General features: G+C 45.1%; 1 protein-coding gene across 1 annotated transcript in view; it reads right to left on the bottom strand.

Moving 5' to 3' along the window:
- Positions 1-2,631: 2,631 nt before the first annotated feature.
- fmnl3 (formin-like 3) overlaps positions 2,632-21,284 on the bottom strand; it is a 54,544-nt gene continuing 35,891 nt past the window's right edge. The window contains exons 7-26 of the mRNA XM_084333899.1: positions 18,484-18,592; positions 18,133-18,209; positions 17,222-17,315; positions 15,438-15,512; positions 14,873-14,983; positions 14,595-14,744; positions 13,801-13,902; positions 13,199-13,586; positions 12,628-12,714; positions 12,120-12,244; positions 11,357-11,559; positions 10,971-11,274; positions 10,771-10,851; positions 10,356-10,485; positions 10,062-10,222; positions 9,614-9,715; positions 8,810-8,902; positions 8,247-8,367; positions 6,995-7,107; positions 2,632-3,120 (exon numbers count right to left, since the gene is read on the bottom strand). Coding sequence (XP_084190025.1) covers positions 7,016-7,107; positions 8,247-8,367; positions 8,810-8,902; positions 9,614-9,715; positions 10,062-10,222; positions 10,356-10,485; positions 10,771-10,851; positions 10,971-11,274; positions 11,357-11,559; positions 12,120-12,244; positions 12,628-12,714; positions 13,199-13,586; positions 13,801-13,902; positions 14,595-14,744; positions 14,873-14,983; positions 15,438-15,512; positions 17,222-17,315; positions 18,133-18,209; positions 18,484-18,592 — 2,605 coding nt within the window. The 3' untranslated portion in view covers positions 2,632-3,120; positions 6,995-7,015. The remainder of the gene's footprint in view (positions 3,121-6,994; positions 7,108-8,246; positions 8,368-8,809; positions 8,903-9,613; positions 9,716-10,061; positions 10,223-10,355; positions 10,486-10,770; positions 10,852-10,970; positions 11,275-11,356; positions 11,560-12,119; positions 12,245-12,627; positions 12,715-13,198; positions 13,587-13,800; positions 13,903-14,594; positions 14,745-14,872; positions 14,984-15,437; positions 15,513-17,221; positions 17,316-18,132; positions 18,210-18,483; positions 18,593-21,284) is intronic.

The raw sequence follows: 21,284 nt of genomic DNA, 5'->3' as shown, positions 1-21,284 counted from the left end.
CCCCCCACCAAAGATGTTATTCCTCTGGTCTAAGACTATAATATAAGTACAATAATATTAGTGAAAATGAGCATCTCTCTCTCTCCCAAATCCAAAGTGTGCTAAAGCTAAAGTCTGAAGCTGCTCCATAGATAATGAATTGGAATATAGAATAAAGCTAATTTGGATATTAAAAATAAAACATTCTGTGGGTCAACAAAATCATTCTTACTTCTCTGGTGTCTGGCTTTAGGAGAGAGTAGCCCATGTTCACAAATATTGATTGAATTGTCTTGCCATGGAAATAAGATTTAAATGTTTTATTTGAGCGGCGTTCCCCTTTAGGGCGCAGCCTCCTATTTATTATTTATTTATGTATGTTGTCAGTCCTGCACCTGGTACAGCTAGATGTTTCTTTTGAATTTGACTCATATTCTACCCAGACACTATATTCGTTTCATTGTGCAGAAATGACAAAAGGTCCAGTCCGCATTCTTTGAGTCACAAAGTTATAATTTGTTTGTTTATTAAAGGGGTACACTTCTTTTTTTTTTTAAACTTTGGCCATTTCCCTGGCTCTTTTATACGTTTATCGCATTTATACTTGGTCAAGTTCGACCGACAGAAGCAGGCTGAAAGGGTTCAGATGGGGGGAAGACACTCTGGGAAAGGCACGGCTGCAGTCCGGGATTCGAACTCGCTCAGCCCCAGATCCGTGACGAGCACGGTTGTCCACGGCGCTGAAATAGCACTCGCGGTACGTGGTGAGCTACTGGAGCTCCCCAAAGGGGTACACTTCTACGTAGAGCTCCCTCTACACCTGTACGTCACACATACAGTGAAACGCCATCCAATTATCTGCGTAGGAGCGTGGAGGAAGTCATCTCTCGAGACAACATACAAATATGAGTTGTCGTTTATTTCATCCTTCACTCAAAAAAAAAGTTAAACACTTCATTGATTTGCATGAAATGTATATTTATATAGAAATGTCCACTTGAAGAGTAGTGTCATACAACATTAAGGCAAATTAAGTAGTGTAAATATGGTCCGATTCCCTTTTGAATGGAAATGCCATATTGGAACACACAGATTGTTAAGTCTCAGAGTGCACAATCACTTTTGCTTACTCGATGGCTAGTAAGGGGAATGGGTCATCTATAAGCAAGAAGCAAAATAAATCTTAAAACATCATTAGAACTCATCGCAATGAATCTCCTTCATCCACCACCAAACCTACATCAATGTAACCCAACATCCTTTGACCTCTTAAAAAAAAAAAAAAAAGCTGTCAGAATGGAATCATCTTCATGTCACTTCCTATGTGTCCACAGAAATCGGGACAGAAAGTGTTGTCAAGGTATATAAACATTCGGACACACGGGTTACGGGTTTCAACAACTACCAGAACAGGAGCAGAACTCCTGACTCTCCGTCAGTGGCTTTTGATTGAGCTTCAAATTGAGTAAAAAAAAAAAGTGCCACAGAGGTAAATCAAATGGAATGCATAAGTCTCGTCCCCCTTAAACCTTCAGCTGCTGCATGCCTTTAAAGATCCCCTCCAGGTGTATTTTAAACCCTTTAAAATGTTCTACACCGAACAACAATTTATACAAATGTTTTCTTTTCCCACCAAATTGTTCAATAAACTACTGGAAATGGTTTAGCAGCATCTCTACACCTTTACCCTAATTGAGAATGCAAGAATCTATCAATATGCAAATAAACAAGCACCCATTGGTATTTAATTCGGTCAGCAGCTTCTATTCTTTCAAGACATGTCAATACCTACTCAGCTTTCTGTTTATGCTGAGGCTAAAGGTGTCAAGTTACCACATATTGGACCGTGACAGGTTTGACCTATTGGTGACATCACACACGCAAGTGAGATTTCAGGGAAGCACAGAGAAGCTCTCTCCAGGGGAAGAATATGAAAAGGCACTCTGGTGACAAGTTCCGCACAAATAACAATCTGTATAGTCAAAGCAAAGGAGTTAACCATAAAAAGAAAAACATGTTTTTGAGTGGAGGGGATCTTTAAAGCTGGGAATTAAATGTTTAACCTTTGCATATTACGTTTACAGTATTTGAAGGTAAATGTTTTAATACGACAAGGAAATAAAAAATACAATCTTTGACAAAAATAAGACGTAAAAGGTACAAATTATGGCTGAGTCACAAGAAATAATACTGTCTACACAAAAGGCACTTCTTTAGCGAAACAAGGAAGACACAGGAGTAAATTTGGCTTGACTAGCTGGTCCCGAGTACGTCTGAGGTGGAAACTACTCCTAGAAAAGCGACCGTCAACGTTGAGTCTCTGTCCAACGTGTTGCAAAGGAGGACTTGGCTTAATGAGAGTCCAGGAAATAGCCCCAAGAAGTCTTGTAATAACATCGAGTCTTCTGTGTTCTGCGGAGGGAGGTTTTGAGTGCAAACCACAGTGTCTTCAAAGCAGTAATCCCAGCAGCGGAATTAGCATGTGCTGTCGGCTGCCTCCCACTCTGCTGCTCTGCTGCTGCTGCTGGGACTGACTGCACAGTCTGAAAAAAATATCTCTGTTTGGAAATAAGAGCCACGTTCTTATCAGGCACTCTGTGGGTCCAAGCACTGTGCCCCTCCCCCCCCCCCCCCCCCCCCCAGTGAGCCAGGAATCCACAACGCACCTCACCCGCATGAGTTCATTCTTTCCTAAACGGGTCTTTCTCCCAATGACAACACACCAGGATGCACCATAGTCCACATCTTTGGTGTGTGTGTATGTATTTAAGCAATATAAGTGTATGTTTTCAGGGAGAGGGGGTAGAGACAGGCCCCATGTGCTTGTATAATTACGTCTGCTCACTGAGGGAGTGGCCGTGAAGGATCTCCATAAATAAATAAATACCCTGATAAAACAAGGGCTCTGGTTCTGTCCTGTCCACGTGTCAAGTCTTTAGAGATCTGCAGCCTCAGGGTTGAGTAGAACCGTCAGGATACAGGGAGAGGGTTATAACGTGTAGGGCGTGGGTTGGGGTCGGGTGGGGTGGGGTGGGGTGGGGTGGGTTGGGGGGGGTATAAGTGACGAACAAGTGGTTTAAGGTCTCTTCCAGCCGCTCCGGATCAGCGCGTCCGCTCGCAGGAAGGGCTGGTTTCGAAGATCTGTGAGTGGGCAGTGGAGAGGGGGGTCGAGAGACGAGGGAACACACACACATGTTAGACGACAACGAGGTCACGCGGCCACACTAGCGTCACGCTCAGGATTGGACTAGAGGAGGGGCCTAATCTACTTTTAGGTTATAAAAGTATGATTGCTCAAAAGTATATATTTTCCCAAAGATAGTTTATTTGTTCTGTTGTGTTAATGCTAATGAGCTCTCTAGATCAAGGGGAATTACATTCTGTGTGACGGCATTTAATTGCAACACCTGAGAGGGTTGAAATACAATTTGATGGACACGTCATGTTCACGTACCAATTTAGTTATTATTATATATATTTTTTTTTTTATAATTCTAGATGTTCGTGTAGGCTGCTTTCAGGAGCGTGACTGTCCATAAAACCCCATAAAACTGTCTATAAAAGTCTTTCAACTCTCAGGCAGGATAATTAGATGATGAGTCATAGGATTGCATTTTCCTTGATTTTCAAGAGCTCGTAACTCAAAAAAAAATGTCTGGAGAAATCCTAGAAAACGTTTGCACAATAACAACCTGAAAGTAAATTTAGGTGTAATTCCCCCTCATGTGCCTTCCTTCGTAACGCTAGCGGTACACCTCAATACGCAATAAAGGGTCAGACAAGTATAGAAAATGTTTTAGAGAAAGGTTTGCAGCACATGTCTCATGTTAATCACGTTATCTGTAATGTCACAGTTGTGGTTATTAACAGAAATTGATCCTTTCCCATAACCTTGCATTTCAATCTTGTGACTTGAATGAAATCCAAGGCTTTGGGACTTTTAGTTACTGTAATCCTATTGCACCAATAATGTAGAAGCAAAAAAGTTATAGCTGTACTGTAATATTACAGCGGTGGTGGTCAACAAGCTCTTTGATTTGCACGACGGGTAACGCCCAAGGTACTGTAGCTACTGTAGTGAAAGAAAAAGATTTTCCAGTCTCTTCGGATGCTGTACTGTTAGCGGAATGTCCATTTGGACACGTGCCTTGTTTGTTACTCTAGAACGGAGAGCTTGTTGACCAGAGAGCTGTTCAGCACACACAGCTGTTCAACACACCGCAGTTGACAGGTAGCAGAGACAAAACATTAGCGGACTCTGTTGACAGGTGAGCAGTAAGGTGGACACTGGACAACATGCAACATATAGGAATATAGGAGGGGGTAGTGATGGTGATGATGATGATGATGGTGGCAGCAGAGGAGATAACCCTGAGGGGGTACAACGTTAAACTAGTAATGTGCAAGATCCTCATTTTTGTTGTTGTTTTGGTGACATCTATTGGTGATAAGCGACCATCGCTGTTGCGCTTTTGCACTGTATTCATACTAACTACTGAGTTACAGCAGTCTCTAGTTCCTAACACACACCGTGTCACTACTGTAGTGACTTTTCAATTGCAAATGTTTTGAAGACAGAACTCACCTCAGTCCTTAACGTATGCCAATTACGACAGGACAAGGACAGCTGTTTCAATTGCAAATTCAATGGTGTGAATTCAGATTAAAGTTTCTACATGAAAAGTTGCATTAGGAACCGGAGACTACTGTGGTATTCTATTCATCTGCTTTTTCTGCTGCTGGTGACGTAAACCGTATCACTTCCTGCCAAATGATCTTTTTCCGGGAATGTTTTAGAACAGCCAAGAACAGTAAATGTAAAAGCATTCATGAACTGGGTATAGGTAGAATCACTACTGTGTAACATCAACTGGTGATAGGGAGTGGCAAAATAAATATTTAGTTATGTGAAAATGTTGAAGATTATTACTTTAAAAGAGAAACCACTGGTACACAAAATGTTTTACCGTTAAGGCTTCTTTCCTGAGGTAAAAAGTCGGTAGAGAAAGTCAAATAGTTGACATTTACACTTTTGTTGATGTTTTTAGAAGGGTAGCGGGGAGCAGTTGAAATTCTGAAGTTAAATGTACCCTGCATACTCGTTTTTTTTTATCTCATAGCATAAAATACTTAAAGGGGCATTTAAAAAAAAAATTACCTGAATGCTATCATTCTGTTGTGCGGAGGACATGTGATATAAAATCGGATATAAAACTTTCCAACATGTCCTGTGTCTTAAGAACCCTGTTGCATCATCCTTGATAGTGAGTTGGGTGTACTACAGTGGAAAATAGTCAGGGGAAGAGTGTTTGCAGAGAGCAAACCTCTAGTGAACACAGAACATGTTGGTACATTTTATGTCTGATTATCACATGGTCCTTCTCACAACAGGACGATAGGATTATGGTTGAAAATCTGGGAAGTGGCCCATTTAAGGCTTATGATGATTGTGTCTTTTGTTCTTTTTTTTGCATCTGAAGCGCTAGCTTAAGCAGCTGACATCGACACCACTGTAGCAGCACACAGGAGCTGGAGGGCCAAGCGGGCCTGGCTGCACCCGGGCGAGGCTACCTTCCTTACCCTCTCCTATGAGTGGAATATACTGTCATTTATCTTCTGTTCAGCTGGACGAAGGGGTAGAATACAGAGTGGTGGTTGAGGGAAGAAGAGCAACATGTTAGCGGGGAAACCAACACCGGCCAAGTTAGTTTTATGGAACAATCCACAAACCAAAAACCAGTTGAGTCGCCAAACCTCTTTGTACTGGAATTATTATTAAAGGAGCTACAGGCAGCTGTTGATTTCGGGAACAACTTAGACATATTTTCAAACCCTTAAGCTGAATTTGTCAACGTCCTTCCCAATCAGAACATGACAGGATGCCTCCAAAGCCACACCCCGCTAGGTAGTTAGCAGGCCTTTGTGTCCGCGTACAACTGTCGCGCATAACAAGCGAGCGTGTCACTTGAGGGTTTGATAGACAGCTTGCTCGTTCCTAACCTCGTTCCCAGTTTTATCTCCGTGAGATAAAGACTGGTAAAGAACTACTGCCGAAAGTGTCTATGGGGTCGAATTTCCGGTGTATGTACTTCCCCTGGAAGCTGCCTCCGAAGTCCGAACGGACCAAACTTTTCCCGAATCCTGTCGGCAAACAAGCTAGAACGTCCCGGTCATGTAGTACCGGTAAGTTCTTCAGGCAAAGCCGTTGCAGTGGCTTAAACGAGCAAATATTGTGCACTTCACACGTTTCTATAATTGTTTTGTCGAAACCGGAACGCCTGTAGCCTGTACTTCCGTTTAGACACTTTAGGAGGCATATCTTGTCCAGCCTAGCTCATTCCAATCATTTTACTTGGTCCTTCGTTTCATTGGATGTCGTAGTTTTAGCTTCTGCCCCTTACCGGAACGACAGATATTTTTCATTTCGGTGTCAAATGTAATTTTTTTAGTACTATCGATTACTGTCGGGATATAATAAGAAATCTAAAATGTTGCCAAAAATCTACACCCACCTACTGATCTTTTAAGTTATAGATGCAGCTTCATGGAAAAGTATGACTGCTAAGAAATGTAACACATTAATGCACAGCTTTTTACATCCATGTCATGCATTATGTCTCACGCTTGTTGATTCCTTTGGCACGCTAATACAATCATGTTGATTGTACTGTAAAGTGCATTACTATATTTTCCAATACAAAATATAGTATCTATGTGTTTGCACATTTTTTACGTCAACTTTTCCCATGAAAATCTGTGTCAGTATCTCAAAGAGGTTTGGCTTGTCTTCTATCCACAGACATGGAATAGAAGTGTTTTTTTTTTGCTGTAGAACACACACACACAATCACACACACACACACACATGTGGCATCCAATGACAGCCAACAGGTTAGTGTGAGGTAGAGGGATGTTCAGAGGAGTCGTGGGGGGGGGGGGGGGGGGGGGGGTGGTCAGGGGTCATGCTGCATGCATAGTGGTCAGGAGGAAGGGGTACAAGAGACACCTGGACAACCTTGGCATTAGGGGGGAGGGGCTAGCAGTTGGCGTCGTCACAGAGGTTGGCCTCACAGAAGAACCGTGAGCCGCGCTTAGCGGTCCGGGCTGTGAAGGGCACGCTCTTCAGTACTGGGGGGAGGAGGAGGAGGAGGGGGAGGGAGAGAGAACAGGTCACACCGGAGACATGGGCGTCTGGTGGGAGGGGCTCACATGACACCCACTTTATAATTCATCTAGGAACTGTAATTACCCTCTCTAGACACTGGAGCTGTGTAGCTAGCGACCCTATGTAATACAGCTCTATGGAAAAAATTACACATGACACTGTTCATATATTCTACAACACTCCTGCACAATTGTACAGCCCTGTCCTATATTATATTCTATTGTATTTTTATTCAAATTTAGTTTATATATATATCAATTTAATTGTATTCTACTTTAATTTCCAGTGTTTTAACTTGACTCCTACTTGCTTTGTAAGTGTTGATAACTGTTATGCACCAAATGTTGATGCACCAAATGACCAAGACAAATTCCTTGTATGTACAAGCTCTGATTCTGATTCTGAAAAAAGCCTTATTACGCCTTCAAGGGTTTCCGCCACGTAGGATGGAAGGAAATGCAGAACGTGTCATAGAATTATGGTATCACAAGTGATTGTGTAATTAAACCGTTATAACACCGCTGGTAGTGGTGGGAGAAGCGTTATCGACATGATTGAAAAGACGTCAACACAACATTTAGATTATTTCCATTTTAAGTGTTGATTAATGTTGATTAACTGAGACACACGTCAGTTAGTTGATACACTGTCCTGAGGCTGTTGTTGGGACAGTAGAACACTGCTCTTCCTCCCATGAAACTAGGCTCTAGAGATCAATTGCTTCATACTTAGCCTACTATATACAGTAGATATATACAGTAGCGATCATGACATACTTCACAACTGACCGACTATATATAATACAAATCTATTTAAATACTATCTTTATTCACAAATGAGGCTCAATAGCTTTTAGCTGCACTGTTAAAAAAAAATAAAAACAGGCCTTGCTAATCAGAGAGCAGGTGGCGGCACGATCACCGTGCTGCGCGTCACGACGGTCACGCGCTGTGCTCCGGACGCGGCGGCGGCGTCTGGACCACGTAGCACAGGGTGCCCTGCAAGGGAGCCGAGCGGTCCACGACCACGGTCACCGTGGACCGGGCGCGGCCGGGACCGCCGGGGCCCACCGGGGGGCATCTAAGGGTACCGTCTGGCCCACCTGTGATGATGTCCTCGATGGTGCCGTCCTTGCCCTCATACACCGGCCGGTGGTCTTTGGCCTGCCGCTTACGCAGCTCCGCGATGAGCTCCTGCTGCTGCCTCTTCTTGTGAGCCTGGACCTGGACAGGAAGCCTGTTTTATTCTCCACCCATCCATCATCCACAGCAACACTACTATCACCGACACCTAAGAAGGGAGATCCCCCCTTGATCGGCCCTTCTAAGGTTTCTCTCCTCCACATTGCCTGTGGTGCTTTTTTCCTAGTGCTTGGTTTATTAGTGCGTTTTTGCTTACCTTTGCGTGGGGTATGTCTGGGAGTGTTGCATTTATTTAATTTACATTTATTTGGGATTTCATGGTGGGTTTTTTGTTCTTGATTTATTGTGATGTTTCTTCTTTTGACTTTAAAGAAGGCTCGTCCGGCCCATGGGGACATTACCTTGTGATTGCGGGCTTTACAAATACATTTGATTAGATTTGATATATATAGCGCCGAGTCGACATCCGACACGTGTGTGTCGAGTTCTTCAATGGGCTCAGATGCGGCTGCTTGAACTGTACCTTGGGTTCCTGCTGCTTGGCCTGCTGAGCCAGGAGCTTCTCCCTCATGGCCTGCTCCTGCTTCTTCCTCTGCTCGTTTCCCTCCACTGCATCCTGTGGAGCGGAGAGAAAATGGAGCTCTCAGAGACGAGGCGAGCGGCCGCAGCCCGGGGCGGGTACCGCTCAACACAAACCACTTGTCAGGCCGACGAGAGGAAACAAACTGTCTCTTTTAGAGGGGAGGAAACGGGGCAAGGTCGAGTGCGACGCAGAGAGCCCAGACTTTCATGAGCATAACCACTCATTATAATGTATCCTCTCTCTGTGTGTGTCTCTCTCTCTCATGTACAGTACCTACGTTCTAACATACACAAAATGTGCTTTCATGCACACACACAGATCCTTGTGCTGCCCGTTTCCTCGAGCAGATCCCATAAATCCAGACGCAGAACAATCCCAGGAAGCATGCTGTGTGGCGGGGCAGGGTGGGGGGGGGGGTCAGGCAGGGCGGGGCTGTCCGGGGGTCAGGGCAGGGGGGGCAGGGCCCAGTCTAAACACCACAGCTGCTGCTCTAAAGCCTGCCCCAGCTGGCCTTTCCTGTTATTTGGCCTCTGACTCCACGCCACGTCCTGTGGCACACAGACAGCTCTGCTCTGCTCCGCTCTGCTCTGCTCTGAGGCAGGGAGGGACAACACCCTGACTAAACACCCTGACTAAACCCACTGGGAAATTCCCACAGGATCAGTAGACAAAAGCTCCACCTCGTACCTCCTGGGAGGGATGAGAGGAGAGGTAGGTGTATTATGCTCGGTATTATATCCTCACCTTGTAGGACCGGATGAAGCGCACGAACACGGGGAAGAACACCGAGGGGGGAGTCGTCTTGGCGCTCTCCCCGAAGTAGTTCACCACGTGGTTGAAGGCCTCCTAGGATTCAGAAGGAGGGTGAATACAATGTTTTTGACAACATTAGAACTTGTTTGTTTGGGGTTAGGTATCTAGAGGAGAGAAGTTGCGAGGTGTGAGCTCTCTCTCTTCTCTCTCTCTCTCTCTTCTATCTCTCTCTCCCTCTCTCTTCTATCTCTCTCTCTCTCTTACCTCATTTTAGCATTTTGTACTTTTTTATGCTTTAGTTTTGTATATTGTAAATGTTATATAGTGTTTGGTCTTTATTCTTTAACTTTTTTACTGTATGAGGGTCCAATCATTTCACTGTGATGTAGGTGTACCTTATATGTGACAAATAAAAACAAAACTTGAAACTTGAACTTGCCTCTGCTGCCTTGGCGTCCTTCTGCAGCTTGTCCAGCAGGGTGTCGCTGGTCTGGAGGAACCCTTTGAGGACCGAGTGGTCGTGGAGGCTGCACTCTCTCCTGATCAGGTCCATGCCCTTCCCCAGCTCTCTGACGTCCAGCAGCACGTTTTCCAAAGACACTATACACACACAGAGAAGAAAAGCGATAGAAAAAGATTAATTTACAGTCATGATCAGCGTTGAGAATGAAGTCTCTGTGTCTCTGTGTGGTTAGTAGCCGCTTTGATATTCAGTGGTTTTCTCTTTGCCGACCTGCAGCAGCTTTATCCACAAAGTGCAGTTCGCTGAAGAAGTTGGCCAGCTCAGTGTACTTCTCCTTCACAATGAGAGCAATGTAGTGGAGAAGAGTCATCTTCCTGTCTGTAGACTTAGTGTCCAGCAGCTGCGGGAGGAGAGGAATGCACAACAATATCAACCAAAGCTCTTCAAGTGTCGACCAGACTGGAATTCTGTTGCTAGGGTTACAGTTTGGACCCAAGTGTGTTTCCTGTCAACTAGTGCATTGCAAACATTGCAGCAGGAAATAAACGTGGCGTCCATTTAGAATGTTTACTTGTCAAGTTGAACCCGTCTATAAACTGTGTGACCATTTATAACTAATATGGAGATAAGTGGAGGACTCAAAGTATAGGCTACAGTTCTCCAAAAGCTGCTGCTTTATACTCACCAGATCTAGACTTTGTAATTTGAAGCCGTACACAGACCCTCTCTTGCCACTGTTCATGTAGTTTCCCAAAGCTAAGATGATCTGCAAGGGGGAGAAAGAATGAATATCCGAGCACAATATAAATGACGAGTATAAATTATGTCACAATCACAATATAGATATGGATATAACACAAACTATCCAGTCCAATAGACACTGACCTCGAGGATCTTTTTCAACTTCGCGGAGGACTTCACCGAGCCGGACGCGGCGATGACGGCGTTGAGCTGCGGTGTGAGCATGTTGACGTTGTCTGTGAAGTTCCCGACGAAGGTGATGATGTTCATCCTCTGCGTGAGCCTCTCGATCTTGCTGAAGAAGAGCATGAAGCGGTCCTCCTCCGCCAGCTGGTCCAGCGGACGCCGCTCGCGCTCGTACTGGCGGAACATCTTGGTCTCCGTCTCCGTGGGCAGGAAGCGCATCAGACACTCCACGAAGTCCACCGGCAAGGCCTTCAGGTCGAACCTGAGGAGACGGGACAGGATGAGCTTCTCATCAACAGACCTTATCCACACTTCAGAGGAGGCTGTCTATGAAAAGAGCATACTTCTCTATGGCTTTGCAGATTTCCTCTGTGGACTTGTTGGCTTTGCGCAGTGTGATGGCCAGGTTCTTGGAGCGGTTGGCGTCCAGCAGGTTGATCTTGTTGACGGCCTTCGTGGCCACCTTGCTCTTTGTGCTGCACACATCTACAATTGGACCCTGGGCTCTGGTCTTGAACATCTCTTCAAACCGCTCCAGATCCAGCTCCTAAACATCAAATGAGTGTCTGTTTACTTTTTCAATGAATAATCCATTAGGTCATTTGTTACTTGTGTGTTTTTTTTTTCTTCTTCAATCTGAAAATGAAGGTGATGAAGTATGCCAGATCAAGAGGTCTATTGGTAAGATCAAGATGTCTATTGGTAAGATCAAGAGGTCTATTGGTAAGATCAAGAGGTCTATTGGTAAGATCAAGAGGTCTATTGGTAAGATTAAGAGGTCTATTCGAGAGATCAACAGGTCTATTGGTAAGATTAAGAGGTCTATTCGAGAGATCAACAGGTCTATTGGAGAGATCAAGAGGTCTATTAGAAAGATCAAGAGGTCTATTAGAAAGATCAAGAGGTCTATTAGAAAGATCAATAGGTCTATTAGAAAGATCAAGAGGTCTATTAGAAAGATCAAGAGGTCTATTAGAAATATGTATATTAGAGAGATCTAGAGGTCTATTAGAAATATGTATATTAGAAGGATCTAGAGGTCTATTAGAAAGTTGTCTATTGGAGAGATCAAGAGGTCTCTAGCAGGTGCTTCTCCGCCTTACTCACCTCAAGCACACGCTCATCATCGATCTCATTGAAGACAGTGCCGTTGATCTGATTGGGTTTCAGAGCGGTCCAGTTAAACACAGGCAAGCGGAATTTGGTCTTGATGGGCTTCTTGATTCGGATAGCTGTTGTCATAAACAGAATAGAATCAAGCTGGTGAATATCAGCAGTCCACTGCTCAGACCTCTGCCTTATTGTCCACATTAGAAACCCAATAATCTGAGTTAGCAGATAGAACATCCCCGGTCAGAAATATCCAATAAGAATGTGTGTGTCACTGTGTTGCAATCAGAACCAGAATAATGTCCTATTCCAGATACAATGGATGTACACAATTTGTCTTGATGGAGGCACACATAGTACATACTGACCGACATGGTACAAGGACAACAGAACAGCATACAGACAAGGATACTGTGCGAGACATATACAGTAGGCTATATAACACACATCAGTACACATAATGCAGTATGGTTGCTGCTATAGAGGAAGTGTTCTCATCTCTTACCTGATAGACCCACACTGAGGATAACAAATGGAGAAGTTCCTGGCAAAGGCGGGGGAGGGGGCGGGGCTGGTATACAATGGTATTCTCCTGTAATGTAGAAGACAAACGTACAGTAAATATACTGTACCTCTGCCACTGACACAGCTGCATGGCCTTCGATAAAAAACACAAGGATGTTATTCATAAATGTGGTCCATTATAGTATACACCAGTGTTGTGTATCATACTGTTTCTACCAGTGTGTGCCGTATGATCTGTGCCTGTACTTTCACACAGAGGAAACAGCCCTCGTCTTTCCCTATCCTGTCTGGGCTGGGTGACCTATCACCTAGCTGGGCAGAACAGAACACAGACCAACTGAAATAGATCTACTCTAAGTCCCCATGGTCCTCGACTGGATTTCATAATGTTTTTTTTTGTTCTTGGTTTATTGTGATGTTTCTTCTTGACTTGTCCGGCCCATGGGGACATTAACGTGTGATTGCAGCAGGCTTTACAAATACATTTGATTTGATTTGACTCTCGCATCCACGTGTCGCCAGAAGTGATTATTGCGGTGATTCATGGTTACCTGAGGCGGAGGGAAGCGGGGGAGGGGGAGGCGGCGGAGGAGGCGGGGGTGGAGGAGCCTCGCTGGCCGGCGGTAAGCCGAGGTCCGGTCCCCCTGGTCCTCCCGGTCCTGTTAGCCCGACCGAAGACCCCACAGACAGCTGCGTAAAGTCACCAACAGGAATCCCAAGGCCACTGCCCCCGACGCCACCACCACCGCCACCACCACCCACACCCAGGGGCTCGATGGCGATGTCTCCATCCGGCCGCTTGTGCAGCCGGATGGTTCCCTGCTGTTCCAACTCCAGCAGGCGTTTCTCTATGTTGAAGTGCCTCTGGAAGGCGGCCTCCTTCTCCTTGATCACCCTCCTCAGGGTGTTGACCTGGGTGTTGGTCGACTCGTAGGTCTCCTGGATAGCCACCAGGGGGAGATAGAGAGCACAAGGCAATGACTCCACAAGTACAACAAAAAAAAACACATCCCATTTCCTGCTGACCTGATTTGCTTTCACAGCCATTTTTCATCACAGGCATTAGAAATAGACATCAATGAATGAAAATCATCTGTATTGAACCCGAGCCTCATTGGCCAGCGAAGTGGAATCATCCTAATCGTCAGCTCACCCGTATGATGTACAAGTCCTTGTCTTTCTGAAGGAGCAGCTTCTCCAGATCGGCCACTTTCATCATTGTCTCATTCTCCACATCAAACAGCTTCTCTGTCACCTGCGAATGAACGGAGAGAGGGTCAGCTTTGTGCCGACGTGGTCCGACCGAACGGAAGACAATACAGGAGCACAGAGCGATGGGAGGAGGAGGAGGTGGTGAGTCAAGAATTGATCCAGTATTACACCAGATTGGGCACCTTTCCCAGTACCACCCCCACCTCCTCTCTCCTAGACACCCAGCAGCAGCATGACACAGCAGGGGCGGCTGACACAGCTTTCACTTTTCAATTCGAAAAACCCATCACACATGTTGCGTAGGAATTTTCACTTGGAATTTTCACCCTTCTCCTCCCACACAATTCCTGAGCCCCCCGAGAGCCGGGTTTGTTTTGAAATTCTCGGAATGATGTCAGGTCTGCCTACGACCTTTTCCAACGCCGGACGAAGAAGGTCTCCGCGATGCAGTGTGGGATACCAAGGCAGCGGCCCAGAACGAATGAGGCAACGGCAGAACAATACCGGGGATTGTGCTCAGAACACGAGACAGATCTGAATGTTTTCCATCATCCGTGTCCAGCTCATTATGACTCTGGACAACATGTGAAATTCACGGAGAAGGAAAACACTCTGAGCTGATTACTACTACGGGAGGAGCAGGGCTGTACAGTACGCAGCTAGCGAACCACAACCCTGTGAAAAGGCTCGGGAAGCACTGTTGGTGGTCCACAGGTGGGCGCGGCGCTCTCTTACGTGGGACAGGTGCTCCTCCAGTTCCTCCACCTTTTCCAGCGCCACATTCTTAGTCTCCGCGTCCTCCAGCAGACCACCCACGTCAAACACATTATCCAGGTAGGCCTGGATCTGCACCGACAGCTTGTCACTTTCCGTGTGCTTAGATTTCTGAAAAAAGAGGGGGGGTTGGGTCAGAATTAGAAACCGTTTCTGTGCAAACAAATAGGTCTGCGCTTGTTTTTGGACAATGCTTTGGAGTCTTTATGAGTATTGAGGGATAATGTAAATGGCCTCACCTCCAGGTAGTCGTCCAGTCCCAGCTTGGTGAACTCGTACTGCAGGTGGACCCGGAAGTTCATGTCCTCCACTGAGTGCACCACGATGTTGATGAACTGCATGCAGGCCACCTAGAGCACGGAGACAGACATCACAGAATCTGAGACGGACGAACACAGACAGAGATACACACACACACACACACACGCACACACGCACACACACACACACGCACACACACACACACACGGAGACAGACATCACAGCATCTGAGACGGACAAACACAGACAGAGATACACACACACACGCACACACGCACACACACACATACACACACACACGCACACACGCACACACACACACGCACACACGCACACACACACGCACGCACGCAGTCGCACACACATGCACACACACACACACACACACATACACACGCACACACGCATGCACACACACACACACACGCATGCACACACACACACGGAAACAGACATAACAGAATCTGAGACAGACGAACACAGACAGAGACACACGCGCGCGCACACACACATCATAAAATACATCCTATCCACTTGTCTCACCATGAAGTCTATGTTTCCGTCCTCGCAGCGGAAGTAATCCATCAGCTTCTCGAAGCGATGCTTCTCCTTGCACACCTAGAATGCAAAGAATGCCTTTAGAACAGACGACGTCCTGGGAACACGCTCGCTCCTGATTTACAAACCGCTGAACGAGGGATAAACGCCATTAAATCACCGTCCCTCCTCCCCCTGAGGCGCGGCTGCCTCAGATCTATTCTGAATCCACTGTGCTACATTATTATTATTATTCTACACGGAGTCGCTATGATGCGAACCAGAGTGTCAGGTTGAAGTGCAAGGCATACATACCAAGAGCTTTACTGTATGTGAGGTCAGAGGTCGGCACACGTCATTTACTGTAACCCCCCCCCCCCCCCCCCCACACACTAATTATAGGACCTCGTGGGACGGAAAGAGAGCGAAAATAAGGGAAAGGGATAAATCCAGCTCCCACACAGAAACACAATGATGAGAAAAAGGAAAGGAATAACAAACACTTAGTGAATGGGAAATATGAAACCGACGTGGCTTAATTGGCATAATCCACCTTACGAGTTGTTATTGTTGCACAATTAATACTGTATTAGAACTGAGGGAGAACTAATGGGCAGCAGAACTCGAGAATTACTAGGAATGTCTGACTGTCTGAGAAAGGTGTGTCTGACTCTTACCACCTAAATAACGTATGACGTATATCATGCCAGTTAGGTTACCTTATGTATACTGCATCTGTGACTGTGTATACTTACTCATAGTATATATTCAGATTCTAAGTGTTATTGACCATATTTATTGTAACATATAATATAACTGATAGGGTATACAGACCCTCATCTGCACCTTTGATTACACTGTTTACTTGCTCATATGCTTATATTCAGAGTTAATTATATTGTTTACACTGCTTATTTTGATCTTTACTATAATTGTATTGCCTATATTTATGTCTTCTACTATTACCATGCCCATACCTGTACCTTCCCTCCCCCTCTCCCCCATGCTGCTATGATGCCTAAAGGGGATCAATAAAGGAATATCTTATCTTAACCGCCTGTAGTGTGGCAGTGAAAGGGTTAACGTTTTGTATTGTCGCAGTGAAAGGGTTAACCATTTGGTAGTGTGGCAGTGAAAGGGTTAACTTTAAGTGCATTATTGTGTTGGTGGTGCTGGTGGGACGACATTGGTGGCCATCTTGTAAAATGCCAGACGCCTGTCACCATCACGGCTTCATTTCATAAATGCTACTAGAGAGCCCCACATTATTTGGACTGGTTGGTTGGTTAGCCGTCGGGCCTCTTTGGGGCTGAGATTGCATGGTAATTGGCTCGTTCCGGTGTTTGGATGACTATGCAGACAGAAATCGAGAGGCTAAGAAAACCTTTGTGGTCCACTGGTTCCCATCGGGGAGTTGATCCTTATCACTGGCCAAGGTTGGCTAACATCTGGTGACTTAATGAGGCTAATAGCCTCAGACCGGCCACTGTAGGGCTTTGCTTACAGCGTTTGTACACTGGAACCCCCAGAGCTCCTCAATTTTCACTTCTCACCACTGGCCCTCTAAGGCCCTATGCACCCCATTGGAGATGTGGAAATAACCACGCCTCTGGACTCACATACATGGTATAGGACTGGTATAATATATTTCATATACAATATGGTATAATATTATTCAGCCCTTACATGGTCGACCGTGTATTGCCATGATGCTGTGAATAGCACAACGCTAAAGATTCACTGCGAAGATTTGCTCAGTCAGTTGCCGGGAAATAAATGTTTTTATTCACCTCTTTAAAGTTGTCAAAGGCTGAGAGAATGATCTCATGACCCCCTCTGACCAAACACACCGCAGCCAGCAGCTCAAGGACCAGGGCTTTCGTCCTGTAGGAACAAGTAACAAGTCAGCACACAATACATAACAGACCCTGGACACCGTTCACACCTAGAACCTATCCCTTCCTGACCACACAAAGAACTTTAAAGGGAAACAAATATATATATTTGTATATTCTGATACTATCCATGTGAGAGAGGAGTGGAGAGAGAGAGAGAGAGAGAGAGAGAGAGAGAGAGAGAGAGAGAGAGAGAGAGAGAGAGGAGAGATGAGGGAAGAAATAGAGAGAAAGGAGGGGAGGGGAGAGAGAGAGGGGTGTGAAAGGAGGAGAGAAAGAGAGATGGTAGAGGAGAGAGATAGAGAGAGAGAGAGAGATAGAGAGAGAGAGAGAGAGAGAGAGAGAGAGAGAGAGAGAGAGAGAGAGAGAGAGAGGAAAGATGGTATAAACTGTTGTCCTAACTCCTCAGAGCTATAGGATCTTACAGAACACTATATCCTTATGTTAAAGCCCAAGCGTGCAACTCTCTCAAAAAAGGTAAACTACCAGCAAAATGACATGACAGGAGCTGTAATCCATAATCCATATTGAAGTCGGAGACGTAGGCAGCGACGGGGCTCTGCGCTCCCTGCCTTCATTATGAGGTGATCAGCCCTGACGGTTCCCCCTCTAATCTCCCTTCAGTAAACATTCCTCTAACAGCCTGTGTGTACGCCTCTGATCCCCGACTTCAGAGGGAAGCCGAGCCCCATGGAGAATGGGAGGCATATCGTATGAACAGGGCTGCAGGGTCTCCCCTATTGTCCCACCCGCCCTAATGCTCCTGAGCTACGGGGGAGAGACGGCGGGGCCTCGGCGGTACTTACCGTGAGTTCTTATTGTTCAGGCTGAGAGCGATTTCATTGACTGCATGTGCGTGGGACATGACCATATTGAAGCCATACTGCGTAGAGAAAGGTAGAGAGAGAGAGAGAGAGAGAGAGAGAGAGAGAGAGAGAGAGAGAGAGAGAGAGAGAGAGAGAGAGAGAGAGAGAGAGAGAACAGGATGTGGGTCTGCGACAACGGGAGCTCGCTGTGTATATACATATTCGGTGCTTTCGCTGTACAGGAAACGCATAATCCTCTGATTCAGAGTTGAAAATGGTCAGATTGTACTGTTACTGTTCCGGTAGGTGTTGTGGTGAACTTGTACTGTTGACACAAAACGTTTGTAGTACCTGATAATTCATGATGGCTCTCAAACACATGATGCAGACGTGCACGTCGTCCTTCTGGCTCACAAGACGGGAGTTCTTGATGGTTTTGTTGCTCGTTACTGAGCCGTAGCTGCAATAGATCGACAGTGGTCAGTGATTTCAGGCCTGAAATCTATCAGGATTAAAACGGTACACTGTACAACAACACAAGACAACGAGTTCAACGTCCTCCTTTTATCTTGGTATTTATACAACGGCATGCAAATTTCTCTATTCTGATTGGCTGAAACAGTCCATTTACACGTATGTATCCTTCATAATCCACGCTCCTGGTCCCAGGACCCGCCCACCACCGAATCACATCACTCCGCCGGATCACTCCGTCGGAAAAAACAAGATGGCGGACAATAATCTTTAACAAATGGATATGTTGATAGCGTCATAACGACTAAATATAAAGCGATTCTGTCAAGGGGAACGTGTTAGTATTTTAAACAATGTTGGATGATGTAATTGATGGGTCTTGACTCAATCTAGAACAAAAGAAAAATCGCGGATTGATTGATAGATTAATTGATTGATTTAAATTTCTTCCTTCCTACTTTCCGACTGCAGCGTTCTCTCTCACACTCCGACGCTGGCGTACCCACAAACACACACATACACACACACACACACACACACACACACACACACATACGCACACACACACTGTGACACACACACACACACACACACACACACACACACGCACACACACACACACACACTCCTGTCTGCAACAGCGGGGGAGACAGACTGAGAGAGAAGCAGCGCTGTTTTAAGTGAGCATGGTCTATTGAATTGATTGATTGGTTGATTGCTAATTTTATTACTGTACCCCTGGTTTCCAACTGGTTAAGTTTAGGCTAAAAGAAATAAATAAAAAAATAGGGCGAAGAAAACGTTTTTTTCCTATAGGGCAAAGAAAACGTTTTAATAAATTTTCAATCAATCATTCCAATAATACACAGTTGGATGTGTTAGTTGGTTGGATGCACTTCAAGCTGCTTCCACATGAGGCAACTTCTCTCAATCATTCCAATAATACACAGTTGGATGTGTTAGTTTGGTTGGATGCACTTCAAGCTGCTTCCACATGGAGTTGTGGGAACTACTTTTTCTGGCGGATGGTTTTTTCAATAAATCTTCGATTAATGTGTGTTTATTGTATAGAAATAAGGTTGGATGAATCTGGCAGTTGTATAAAAGCTTTACACCACGTGCAGTCGTGATTTGTGACCAATAAACCATGCCTAGGGGGGTCTAACGACCCTCGGCTGCGCCTCGGGCCTAACAACCACCCCTAGGCATGGTTTATTGGTCACAAACCACTCCTGCGTGTGATGTAATGCTTAATTAATCAACTGCAGCTCATCCTCGTGTCGTTCTGTGACAGTGAAGAGACTTCAGATCAGTGGGCTGAGTTTGAGTGCCTGGCTGTGAAGTATGTCAAAGAGAGAGACAGTGGGAGAAAGTTTGAGAGAGAGAGAGAGAGAGACGGAGAGAAAACCAGAGACGTCTTATGTGGTTACACAGATGCATTCTGGGAGGTGAACTGGCTGGCTTCCTAACCAAGATCCACAGACTGAAATCTACACACAAGACACAGAGATGCTCTTATGCAACTTAACTTGTCATATGTGCCTAATATTGTGCTTTTGCCACTATGTGTGCATACCGTAATTCCTCTAATAGTAACCCTGGCTTGTATTTGTTTCAACTGTAACGGATACCAGGCTTGTATTAGGAGGAGGCATGTATAAGAGAGAGGCCTATATTTCAAATTTTCAAACAGATCATAATGAATAAATCAACATTTTGTGTCAGTTTGAACCCAGTAAAATGTACTGGGTTCATTTATTGAAACCAAGTACTGTATGAAATACGGTAGTAAACAGTGCAATTACAGGTGGTCAAAAAAAAGTAAAATAAAGTAAAATAGTGCAATCACAATACTGGTATAATAATAATAACTTTGTTTTATACAATTCTGAGGTAGGCTTACTCTCTTGGTAAACATTAACACCATACCATTATATGGTATTTACTGCACAGCCAGGCCAGCATATAACAACAATAACAAAATATACCCGGCTTGTATTAGGAGGCCGGCTTATAATTACTTAGCTCAACAGCGCACCCGGTCATTAATAGAGACCCGGTTTTTAATTGAATACCGGTTACTATTAGAGGAATTACGGTAATATGATTGCCTCGTGTTTCGCCTGTTTTATAGCAACACTACTATCGCCGAGAGATCCCCCATTGCCTGTGGTGCTTTTTTCCTATTGCTAGGTTTTTTGTGAGTTTTTCCTTACCTTCGCGTGGGGTATGTCTGGGAGTGTTGCATTCATTTATTTATTTATTTAACATTTTATTTTGGATTTCATGGTGTTTTTGTTTTGTTCTTGATTTATTGTGATGTTTCTTCTTGACTTGTTTAAAGAAGACGTGTCCGGCCCATGGCGACATTAACGTGTGTTGTCGGGCCTTACAAATACATTTGATTTGATTTGATTTTGGGCAGTCTGCCGTGCACATGTGCAGTATACGATGCTCCTTGTTATGTTAGATCATCTCTCCGGGGCAGCGCTACTCAATATGATCTCCTCCAGCACACAAAGTGTTCTATATCCGACTGTATTGGAGCCTGCATGCTGTTCATATCAGTCGTCTTATCTCCTCCACACCTGAACATTGTTTTAGTTACTCCTATCCGCCTGGTGTGTTCCCTGGTCTGCAGTCTCTGTGTGTGGTTTGTGGATGAATAGGGATGATGA

Source organism: Notolepis coatsorum, assembly GCF_963971535.1.
Source record: "Notolepis coatsorum genome assembly, chromosome: 17".
NCBI lineage: Eukaryota > Metazoa > Chordata > Actinopteri > Aulopiformes > Paralepididae > Notolepis > Notolepis coatsorum.
Note: the sequence above shows the minus strand (reverse complement) of the source record. Positions and strands in the feature narration are given on the sequence as shown.